Here is a 12,408-nt window from a genome sequence, read left to right on the forward strand (position 1 = left end):
ATCAAGTCCCACATCGGACTCCCTGCATGGAGCCTGCTTCTCCCTCTGCCTCTCTCTCTGTGTCTCTCATGAATAAATAAATAAAATCTTTAAAAAAAAAAAAAACAAAAAAAACCCCAGCAGATATCTGGGCTCTCAATGACCACTTAAGTTTTTCAGGCCTGGCTGATGCACCTAGTTTAGGGACGGGCATGTATCTACAACCCTTCCAAACTGCCTGTCCTGGTAACTGTCACTCACAGATTACACTGTCGTTAGTACTATGGAAGGAGGCACAGAGATGCATGTGACGATGAGAAATGGATTTAAGCTTTACGGATGCCTCATCTCAAGCCTTTCAGGCTGACACACACTTGTCAAATTTATAACGTGAAATCGAAGAGACAAGTTCACTTTTAAAGAGAACCAATACTGAGCGATTAAGATTTAACTTAAAATGAAGCCAATCTGTTTTATTTTACCTGTTTTAGAACGCAGATTCCCAGTAGCAAGAAGATATTCAAATGGTTTTGTAAGGTCTGTTCCCAGATTAAAAATCTTCATCAAATTTTCAGTGTTTATGGACACATTCGTCTTCTGAGACCTCTTATCTAGAGCTATTTTAATAGACACTAACCAAGATTCCATTTTTTCCTGAAATAAAATTTAAACTATTATATTCAGATTATTTGCTTTTTGTATTTACTCCTACGTAATCTATATACCCACAACAAAGGCCCACAACGTATACATTTGACATGGAAAACATGTGGCCTATAACCCTGAAAACCAGCCTTTCAATGCACTATTATAGGTTAGGCTTTTTTTTTTTTAAGATTTTATTTATTTATTCATGAGACAGACAGAAAAGGAGACAGAGACCTAGGAAGAGGGAGAAGCAGGCTCCATGCAGGGAGCCTGACATGGGACTCAATCCTGGGACTCCAGGATCATGCCCTGGGCTGAAGGTGGCACTAAACCACTGAGCCACCCAGGCTGCCCTTAGGTTAGGCATTCTTAAGACAGAAGCTACAAATTCCTGTAGATCAGTTTCTCAACCTTGGCACTATCAACATTTTGGCTGGAATAGTTCTTTGTGCAGAGGCACCCTGCATGCATGTAGGATGTCTAGCAGCATCCCTGGCCCTTAACCACTGGATGCCAAAAGCATCCCCCCAAGCTGTGACAACCGAAAATGTCTCCACGCATCGTCAAATATCCCTTGGAGTGGGGCAAAGTTGCTCCTATCAAGATTATTGACACAAATGGAAAGAATCAAAACGGTTTGCTTTGGTTTTAGAAAAGTTTTTCATTAAAATGCTCTTAATCAAGCAGTCAAAACAGCTTCTACCGGAGACAGGCAACAAAGCTTTGAGACCAAGCAGCAGCAGCCCGCTGTCCTAACAATAAAATCAACTAGGAAGAGCTCAGTATCTCAAATGACACCCAACATACAAGATAGTTGACAAGATCATAGGAAAGACTGATTTTTTTTTTTTTTAATTTTTAATTTATTTATGATAGTCACAGAGAGAGAGAGAGGCAGAGACACAGGCAGAGGGAGAAGCAGGCTCCATGCACCGGGAGCCCGATGTGGGACTCAATCCCGGGTTTCCGGGATCGCGCCCTGGGCCAAAGGCAGGCGCCAAACTGCTGCGCCACCCAGGGATCCCCAAGACTGATGTTTTCTTCTCCTATAAATCTAAAACAAAATGGAAAAGGGAAGGGAAGGGAAGGGGAGGGGAGGGGAGGGGAGGGGAGGGGAGGGGAGAGAAGAGAAGAGAAGAGAAGAGAAGAGAAGAGAAGAGAAGAGAAGAGAAGAGAAGAGAAGAGAAGAGGAGAGAAGAGAAGAGAAGAGAAAAAGAAAGCCACAGAACTGAGGGTCAGAGATACTGGAAGCAGTTCTGTAACCCAAGACAGGAGGCGGCGGGAAAAATGAGGAGCTTACTCTCTCTGCCTACTGCCACTTTGTTGTTAACCTGCAAGGGCAAGCAGCTAGTAGTTCTTGGATGCATACTGTAAAATGGTACTTTGCATATTTATTTAATCCTCACAACAAACTTTTCTTCATGAAGCAGGGCATTAGAGGATTGCTTAGGCCAAATGTATTTCAGTATTAAGAATTCCCCAGAGTTTAGAAAGGTAGCAGGTGCATAAACCCAACATGTATTATGAAGACTGAGGCACTGGCTTGTAATCAAACACATTTCTACAGTGAAACACACAAACTGTCACACTAAGTAGAATCAATAAAAATTATAAATAGCGTCATGTCAGGGCAGGTCAGGTTGTCCTGCCAATTCATGTTTTTTTTGTGTGTGTGTGTTCTAGCACCTTTTAGATTTAGAAAAGCAATTTGAATGACTGGGACTTGTTCTATGTAAGGCCTACACACAACAGTGCTAGAGAAGTGAGAGAGGCCTCTCAGAAGCCATCTATAAGGTTCACCAGCCTTTCCAGTGAAAGGTTTAAGCGTATAAAGCTGAGCAGGGAGGGGAGACCCCACAGAAGATGATGAACAGCGTCCACCCAATCTGCTCTTAGAAAGGGCAGCTCTGCAGTATCTCTAGCTCCCCACCCCCACCCCCCGCCCAATAAGAAGCCCTCAGAACCAAGCACAGAAATCACAGGACACTTCAATCTCTGCTGCAACACTCTGTGAAATAGCTAACGAAGCCCGTAATTCAGATTATGTCAATGTCCTGTACCTTCCTGAAGATTATTATGTCCCAAATTCAGAGGCTCGGAAGCTTAAAACAAAGCTGGTACAAAAGTAAGGAGATCACATACGTTAGGTCAGTAACATGTTACCATTAATGTTATGACCAACGTTTGATGTTGTCTTTACTCAGCCTCTAAGAAGCATTAAAGAAATTTCTTATTTGATATAAACTAAGATCTTTGATTAACTCCCTTACTACTAAACAAACAAAAAGAAAGGGCAAGACTAAAAAAAAAAAAAAAAAAGAAAAAGAAAAGGCAAGACTATGTAAAATGCCACACCTACAATTCATAAGTACGTAGGAAACACTACTGCTGGAAATTGTCTCACCATTCTGCAAGCAGGACAACTACCCACGGTGAAAGCAGCAGGTGTTTACCTTCAGAAACATAAGGAAGAGTTGACCAGGTGTGAGGACTTCTTGGTTCACTAAACTATCAGGATTGTCTTCCATGCACTCTCCTTTGGCTAAAGCAAAGAGTTTCCGTGTCATGAGACAAAGCATATAAAACTTCTCAGTACTGGATTTCAAGTGGATACAGATGCACTGGCTGTCAAAACAAAAAGTAAAGCTTAAAACAATTCAGTTGCCACTAGTACCAATCAAGGTTCCCAATTCCTATTTACTTATTCCTATTTACTCATTTTCAAAAAACCATTTTCATCTTTACTGGCAACATTAGCAAAAGGACTGTACGTAGTCACAAAATCTAGGGCTCTGCTGGACAATACGGCATGACAAGCAACATGTAGCCATTTTAATTTACATTAATTAAAATTAAATAAAATTAAGAATTCAGCTTCTCAGTTGCACTGGCCATTCAAGTTCTCAGTATGGGACTTGTGGCTGCCTACTGGATGGCACTAGTAACTATATGGTGGTTACATAACAGAGTCCTTGCCTTGGGGAAATAAAGGGACATGATGCCCAAAACTTTCAAATGCTGCAGAAAGAAAAACATTTATCTACATGCAAAGAAATTAAGAAAGTGAATGTAGTAAAAAAGATAACTAGTGAATGTAAGGGTTCACTGTACCATTTTTTTTTTTTGGCAGATCCACTGTACCATTTTTGCAGCAATTCTGGAAGTATGAAGTTGTTTCAAAATAAAAGTGTAAAAGTACAATAAAATAAAATGTAAGTACCACAAAAAGAAAGGTGAGGATGGCCACAGAAACAGAGCTAGCCCCCACTTCCTTAGACCAGAATCCTACCCACAGGTCCATTCTGAGTCCCAGATGACTCACCAGCCCTAACAACAATCAATATAAACTACCACTGACACCTTCCACCCCACAAAAAACAGTTTAAGCAAAAGCACACATACTTAAACAGAAATTCTGCAGCTTGTTCATTTGGATACCAGTCAGGGAGACTGAGCTTTACTCTGAAGCGTTCACCTAGATAGTTAAGGACCTGTTTTTGTGTGGAACAACCCTCTTCCATTACGATCCTTAACATCTGAGAAACTGAGTTTCTAAAGAAAGAGTCCTCCTCTTTGCCTTTGATGAGCTCCTGAAAAATCTGATAATCGGAGAAACTGACAAGTGCCTAGAACAGAAAAAAAAAAAAAGGTTTTCTTTTTAATTGGTAGTAACTAAACGATTTCACTCGTTAGATAACTATTCTCAATTTTTCTAATATCCAAGAAAAATAACTACTCCACTATTGGTGAATCGAAATGAATTCCCCAAAATAAGGCAGGGCTTGTATGTCATGAAGATAGCAAGATGGCCCCAATGATCCTTGCCTTCCGGTATTCACAGCCTTATATAGCCTCCTCCCATACTAAGTCAGCATGGGCCCATGTGACCAAGACCATGTGCTGAAGAAGTGGATGTGTGACTTTCAAGGACAGGTCATAACAAGGACCGGGTCAGCCTTGCTCTTTTGGCTAACCCTCTCAGGGAAGACAGCTGCCTCAAGCAGCCTATGGAGAGGCCCATGCAGAATGGAACTGAGCCTTCCTGCCAAGAGACTGTACTGACTTGCCAGCCAAGAGTGAGCACTTTGGGAGTGGATCCTCTGGCTGCTGGTCAAGCCTTCTAAATGACTGCAGCCACTCTGACATCTTACTGCAACCTCCTGAGACCTTGAGGCAGAAGTGTCCCTGACCCCAGCCACTTCCAAATTTCTGACCACAGAAATACTGAGAGGGAAATGTTGACTGATTCTTTAGGCCAGTGAACTTTGGATAATTTGTTATGGAGCAGTGCAAAGCTGTTACAGCATGAACTCCGCTGTGGAGAACATATTCATTCTGCCCCAAATGTGACTTCCAGTGAAGCTCTTCATAGCAAAAGAAATATATTCACTATGTCACACCTTAAGTGCAAATCCCAAAGGAAGAAAAAAGAGTTCTTTCCGATAAATAAAGTTCAACATGACCGTGCCATTTTCCAAGTAGTGAAGGTTCATGTTGACAGCAGAATGTTCCTCCCTCACACAGTGCATGGAGACTCCTGTTGAAACAAAGCAAAAAGTAAAAAACTCAGTGATACCGTAACTGCTTCGATCATCTTTTTTTTCTGAATTACTTTTACTTTTTTTTTTTAAGATTTTATTTATTTATTCATGAGAAACACAGAAAGAGAAAGTCAGACACACAGACAGAGCGAGAAGCAGGCTCCATGCAAGGAGTCTAATGCAGGACTCAATCCTGGAACTCCAGGACTACACCCTGAGCCAAAGGCAGATGCTCAGCCACTGAGCCACCCAGGCGTCCCTTTACTCTCTTAAAAATAAAGCCAAATCACCAAGGTTAGCTAAGACTGGCAACCAAAAATGTCTCCAAACCTTGCCAAATGTCCCCAACAGTGCACCATCTCCCTGGGTTGAAAACCACTCAAAGTAACTGAAGCTACAGATTCAAACTTCAAAGTTTCCTTAGAGGGCAGGGTCCATGTCTTACAACACATTATATCGCTAGCATCCTGCAGAATCTGATCATATAGCATTTTATATCCCCCATACCCTGTGGAATCTGGTCAGGAGATGATGGTATAATCTAAGAGTTCAAATGAGAAAAAGAAAATTTTAGATTTTAAGTTTGTTTCAGCTTTAAACAAAGATTGCTAAGACACTCTGCATCAGTGATGCAAAAGAATAAATGACTAGGCATTTGGACTTGCTGAGATGCTATTATTCTAGATACAGTATGTATGTCTATCTTTAAGGCTGATTTTTAGATTAGAATAAATTATTGAATTGTAAGGTTGCCCAATAATGCAAAGTCTTATGAAGCCAGGCACCGTCACAGAGAGTGCTCAGAGGTCAGGTGTCGTCAGCCAAGGACCCCAAGAAGAATGCCATGGTAGTCTGCACGAGAAGACTTTTGAGGCCCAAACCTACCTCTCAGTCAGGCCAACCTTCATCTTCATATGTAGTATCATAAATATACGTGTTCTTTCAATGTGAACAAAATGATACATAATAGAAAGGGTTTCCCACTATAAAATCCTTTTTTTTTTTTTTTAAGATTTTATTTATTTATTCGTGAGAGACAGAGAGAGAGAGAGAGAGAGAGAGAGAGAGACAGGCACAGGCACAGGCACAGGCACAGGAAGAAGCAGGCTCCATGCAGGGAACCCGACGTGGGACTTGATCCCGGGTCTCCAGGTTCACACCCTGGGCTGAAGGCAGTGCTAAACTGCTGAGCCACCTGGGCGCCCCCACCCCCTCGCCCCCTTTTTTGGGAAAGATTTTATTTGGCACCTAGGTGGCTCAACTGGTTAAGCTGGTTAAGCTGCCTTTGGCTCAGTCATGATCTTAAGGTCCTGGGATCAAGCCCCACATCAGGTTTCCAGCTCAGCAGAGAGTCTGCTTTTCTCTCTCTCTCCTGCTTGTGCTCTCTCACGTAAACAAATTTTAAAATTTATTTATTTATTTGACAGAGAAAGTGCGCGCAAATGCATGCACACAGGCAGGGGGAGTGGCAAAAGCAGAGTCCCTGCTGAGCAGGGAGCCCAACACAGCACTGGATCCCAGAACCCTAGGATCATGATCTGAGCTGAAGATAGGTGCTTAACTGACTGAACCACCCAGGCACCCCCCACTATAAAATCTTAACACAGAAATGCTTACTAGAAAAACAAAACTTTTCTAAGAGAACATTCCAAAGATCACTACAACTTACCATACTGAGTATAGCCAGGCCCTCTGGTTTTCCATTTTGGTCTTATCATTGCAATGGGGAAATTCCTCCGAGGCATAATCAACATTCGGATGACTTTTTCAATGCCATTAATTATAAAATAGCCTCCCATTTCCTGCCAAAGATATGAATTATAATTTGTTAAACAAAGAAACATTCATTGTAAACATGAAGCTAACTGTCAGATGCAGTGCAAGGTGCAAAAGAGGCACAGAGGCAAAAGGGTCTATGGATCCCTTGGAAACTATCTGGAAACTATCAGTTTGTGAATTAACAGTCTTTTTCAGTGCATTAGAAAGGTTCCAGGGACCTGGGAGAAAAGTATGGAAGAAAATCAGGGTACTCTCTTCCACTGGACAAACTTGACCTAACTTGCCCTTTTGTCCCCTAAAATGATTTGTCTTCAAATGATATTTATTTAAAGATTTTACTTATTTATCTATCTATTTATTTATTTATGAGACAAGAGCAAGAGAGAGCGAGCAAGAGCAGAGAGGGGAGACAGAGGGAGAAGCTGACTCCCTCCCAAGCAGGGAGCCTGATGAGAGGCTTGATCCCACAACCCTGGGGTCATGACCTGAGCTGAAGGCAGATGCTTAACTAAGATACCCAGGTGCCCCATCTTCAAATGATATTTAAAAAACAAAACAAAACCAAAAAAACTTTACTCTAAAGACATGAAAACAATAGCCATTTTCCTTCCAGGCAAATAAGGTTTTCTAAATAAGTTTAAAACCTTTGTGTAAAAACTTTGGAAACCAGAAATTCAGATGAGCTAAAGAGGAAAATATTCTTAATACCTCTAGTATCACACTTCTGTAATAAATAAAATGCTACTACACACTGATTGCCCACTATGAAGCAGGTATAAGTTCTATGTCACCATTCCATTTAATCCTCATAATAACGAGTGGCACAGTTGTTATGCCCCACAGAGGAAACTTAGGCTCAGAAAGATGGAACATGCCCCAAACCATGTAACTGGCAAGTAGAGCAGTTTGGTGTCAAACCCATCTGACACCATAACCCTCATCCCGAGACGTAACACAGTCTCTCTCCGTGATCACTTCAACTCAATACTGCAAAACCACATAATGCAGCTGAAAAAGATGCTGAAGGGAAGGTATGGGAAGCATTTAGTATGTTCACAGAATCTTAATGCTGGTAAAGCAGACATCTCTAAATGTGTATTTTACAGAAAATTCGGGAAAAATCAATTCTTCCTCCATAGTAATGTTCTCTAATTGTGTGGCCACTTTTTATACACTCCCTTGTTTGAGACTCATTCTGAGCCCTACACAGGATGCACACATGGTAGTAAGACCCATTTACCTATCCAGAAATTGAAGCACAGAAAGAAAAACTGACTCCAACTGACAAGTGTCGTTATCTTCTCACTCCCAACCCAAGCCTTTTCTAGCATCACCTGGCCTTGAAGCATACTGGCTGTAAGTTACCTCTACTTCTTCATGGTGCTCAATGAGGGCTTTGGGGGGAAGACTGTGTAAGTTGCAGAGCTTAGACTTCACCATGATGGGAATGTAACCAAGAAACTGTTTAATGATTCCTTTTGAGATTCCATTCACTGCCCAGCTGATGTCAGCCTAAATAAAAATGAGAGAGAGAGGGAAAAAAAAAATTAATGGAAAGAAATTACCTGGATCTATAAGAACAAGAATTTTAAAAGAATAAGGAAGAAAACCATAAAGTGAATGATTTTATGCTTCAGATATAGAAGACAGGGTCTCTTAGATGGCAGTACTAAGAAAGCAGAAATCTGGTATAAATTTTATTAGGCATCAGCCTTTTTCTCAAAAATGTACAGTCTGAGAGTCACGCACTGTCACATGTACTCACTGTCAACTTGCCACGGTAGGTACTCCTCCGGCCCCGGCATTCTGCTGGATAAATGTTGAGCTCTTTGCAGATGTTCCCTTTTGGAACCATGGGTGGACTGATGACAGCATCCACAATAGTAAGAGAGATCCGCTCATCTTTGAAAGCAAATTCAAAGGGAGGTATAGCCTGAAAGACAATTCACACTATCAACTGCTTGCATTTCTAAGGCTCATTTCTCTAAGAGTCTTCCAAACCCCACACGTTCTACAAGCACTGATGCCCATAATGCTAAATGTGACATATCTAAGAAGATGGTTAAAGCTACATCTATTCTACTCATCCCCTAAGTCCCTAAAACTCTAGCACGCTAATTCAGATTATAAGTGTCTAATGCACGTCAATTTCGTGGTAGGCTCTGGAGTACAGTTGTGTCTAGAACAAAGCTGTTCAAAGTGCCTGCCTTCTCTATTATACCTGGTGTCTGCTAAGAACATAGCAAGACAAATGGGACTGCTGCTAACAGGCAAGCATACGGAAACATCCTCCCGATTTAGGAGCAGACACTCTTAATGCCATTCTTTGATATTTGTACATTTCATTCCACAGTGGCTTCGCACTGCAGCCAGAGCCATGTGGGTAGTGGCCCTGGTGATTCTTCCCATTCCTAACCATTTCTTCTCTGCCCTACTCCCTGGGGGAAGCTCTATTGTTCAGAGGAAGGGGCATCACTGAGCTCCCCTACAGGTTAACTATTAACAACCTCCTAGCCTTAGCGTTAGAACAAGAATGCCAGAAATGGTGCCAAGAATATAAAGAAGGTTCTCCCCCTCTTGTCAGTTCAATTGACCTTTTCTAAATTTTAAAATTTTATCTAAAGCTGTCATTGTTATAAGTTTAATATTCTATAAAATTTTTTTTAATCTATACCCTATTTAAGGATGAAGCATTAATTTCTAAAAGGGAGAAGATTCACTTTCTCAAGCCACAGCTGCACTATCTATATCTCAAAACAATCACATTACTTGAGACGGTTACGGTCTATAAAGGAGTCATGAACACCGAATTAGTGAATACTGAACCACTGTTCTTAGGGGAAATACAAAGTTAGGTTCCTGTGAGTCTCTGATCACACTTTGTCAACTGATCAGTACATAACCCTGTTTGAAGGACACTTTAATTCATATTGTTGATTCATTAACACAGAACTCAGAACCAACAGCACTAACTCATGACTGAACAAAGGTTATCTCACACAAATTTTCTCTTAAGGGGTACATCACAGCCTTTCTACATTTAGAACACTAGACAGCACTTTAGCACTGTGCTTGAGAGCAATGTTAAACAGTTAAATCACCAACAAAAAGCACCAGAACAAGAAAAACTGGACAGACTTCAAAAAGGATACTTATTAGTATGAGAGCTTGAAACAGGAAAGCAGAGCATCACCTTCTTGGACTTCAGTTGGGACCATGCACATTGGGCAATTCAAATTTTTCACCATTCTGCACATGTTGCTGAGTATTGATTTGGGGGTTACAAATAAATTTTAGCCAGTAGGCAATTCACAAACATGAATTCCTGAATAATGAGAATTGACCGTAATTCTGAAAAGCCGCCTGTGAGGCATCAATTTGGACTCACAGAATGAAGGAATCCACCCTCCCCCCTCCGAATTGGGCAAAACTCTAAACAAACAAAAATGACAAATGCTACTCTTCCCTTGACTTTATAAATGGTAGTCATTTACTTGACTGTGTTTTATGTAACAATATTTTCACAGAGTATTATGGTACCAGCTAGGGTGCAGCACCTTGATCCATGTGACTACACTTTCTGCATGCACTTCAATGGAAACAATGTATCATGAGAGACTCCTAACCCTGGCAAACGAACAAGGGGTGGTAGAAAGGGAGGTGGACAGGGGGTGGGGGTGACTGGGTGACGGGCACTGAGGGGGGCACTTGACGGGATGAGCACTGGGTGTTATTCTATATGTTGGCAAATTGAACATACATACATACATACATACATAGAAACAATGTATCACGAGGGACGCCTGGGGGGCTCAGCGGTTGAGCATCTGCCTTCAGCCCAGGGCGTGTTCCTGGACTCCCAGGAGCGAGTCCCACATCGGGCTCCCTGCATTGGAGCCTGCTTCTCCCTTTGCCTGTGTCTCTGCCTCTGTGTGTGTGTGTGTCTCATGAATAAATAAATAAAATTTAAAAAAAGAGAGAGAGAGAGAATCTCTTCAGGTAAGTTTCAGAGAAGTAAATCTCCCAGGGATGTGAAAGTGTGCGTGGTGAATGCCTGGGAAGCCCACCACCACGGGGCACTTCCTCACTCTCACCGCACGCCGCTGAAACCCGGCCTACAAAACACCACCGTTCGAGTCACAGAGAAATCCCGCAGCCACAGGTTCACCCAGTATTCCCCTAGTCCACGCGACTCCACGCCCGGGCCCCGCGCGGAGCCTGGCGCGATCCAGGAGTGCACTGTGACCGCCCAGCATCTCTCCGGGACCCCTGCCCCACTCCGCCCAGGCCCCGCTCGCCCCCGCCTCCCCCGCCTCCAGGATCCTGATCCTACCCCCACCCCGCCGCCCCCACAGCCCCCGCCGACCCCCGGCGCAACACGCGCAGCCTCCCCTCCCGCCCCGCCCGGGGCTTCGCCTCCTCGCGGAAGGCGCAGGACCCAGCGGCGCTGGAGAACGCAGAGCCGACGAGCCCGCGAGGACGCCGCGCTCACCTGCACCGCGTGGCTGAGCCCCTCGCGGACCGCGTAGTTGAAGGACTCGACGTGCGCCCGTGTCAGTTCCTGCAACGCTGGCTTTTGCTGCTCCTGCGGGATTCCGTAAGACGGGTCAGTCAAGTGCTTTAGGCTAGGCCCGCTGGGCAGATTCTGCCACCGGCCGGGGGCATCCATGCGTCCGCCTGCACACGGGGAGCCGAGGCCCGCTCCACGCGCGCCGCCGGGAAGGACGGGCACTTCGGAGCCCACGGCCTGCTGGGAAATGTAGTTCCTCTGGTTCCGCCGGATCTTGGTCCCTCCGTTTTACAGGGTCGACTTGAATCCCAAACCGTGGAGTGAATGGGCCGGGCTAACACCGTACGGAGCCAGAGCGCGGCAGTCGCACCCGCGTCTCCCTTCCCGGAAGGCAGGTGGAGCCCCGCCCTCACGCAGCTCCACGTCCGGTTCAGCGTGTGATGGATCCGCTCAGCGTTTGTTGGCTCAGTTGGTTATCCCCGGAGGAGAGGAGGAGAGGGCGGTTCCGAGATTCCTTCCCTTCCGTTCCCCCCTGACGCTGACCGGGGCTCGGGGAATACAGCAGATGCTGGGCCCCAGACCCACGGCTTCCACCCAACTCTGGGTCGGGAGGACTTCACTGGTTGGTGAAGGAGGTTGTCCTGGCCAAGCTGCTGACCTCTGATAGACCCGAGTTCTAGGGGCGTGGGAGGCCCGAACATCCGAGGGGACTTCCAGCCTTTAAGATACGTTGAGTTTCTTGCTTTCTCTTTCTTGCTTTTCCTTTCTTGGGACGCCCGGGTGGCTCAGCGGTTGAGCACCTGCCTTTGGCCCAGGGCGTGACCCTGGGGGCCTGGGATCGAGTCCCGCGTTGGGCTCCCTGCCTGGGGCCTGCTTCTCCCTCCTCCTGTGTCTCTGCCTCTCCCTCTCCCTCTCTCTCTCTCTGTCTCTCATGAGGCACAGAGAGGGGCA

The 12,408-nt window shown here is 44.4% G+C and overlaps 1 protein-coding gene across 2 annotated transcripts in view; it reads right to left on the reverse strand.

Moving 5' to 3' along the window:
* Positions 1-11,707, reverse strand: part of POLR1B (RNA polymerase I subunit B) — a 25,140-nt gene extending 13,433 nt beyond the window's left edge. The window contains exons 1-8 of one of the 2 annotated variants that reach the window (XM_077843282.1): positions 11,440-11,707; positions 8,713-8,880; positions 8,313-8,459; positions 6,838-6,970; positions 5,028-5,164; positions 4,030-4,253; positions 3,081-3,252; positions 462-633 (exon numbers count right to left, since the gene is read on the reverse strand). In XM_077843282.1, the coding sequence (XP_077699408.1) occupies positions 462-633; positions 3,081-3,252; positions 4,030-4,253; positions 5,028-5,164; positions 6,838-6,970; positions 8,313-8,459; positions 8,713-8,880; positions 11,440-11,616 (1,330 nt within the window). In that variant the 5' untranslated portion in view covers positions 11,617-11,707. The remainder of the gene's footprint in view (positions 1-461; positions 634-3,080; positions 3,253-4,029; positions 4,254-5,027; positions 5,165-6,837; positions 6,971-8,312; positions 8,460-8,712; positions 8,881-11,439) is intronic. The other variant, XM_077843283.1, reaches the window with a different exon arrangement.
* Positions 11,708-12,408: the final 701 nt, after the last annotated feature.

This window comes from Canis aureus, chromosome 12, assembly GCF_053574225.1.
Source record: "Canis aureus isolate CA01 chromosome 12, VMU_Caureus_v.1.0, whole genome shotgun sequence".
NCBI lineage: Eukaryota > Metazoa > Chordata > Mammalia > Carnivora > Canidae > Canis > Canis aureus.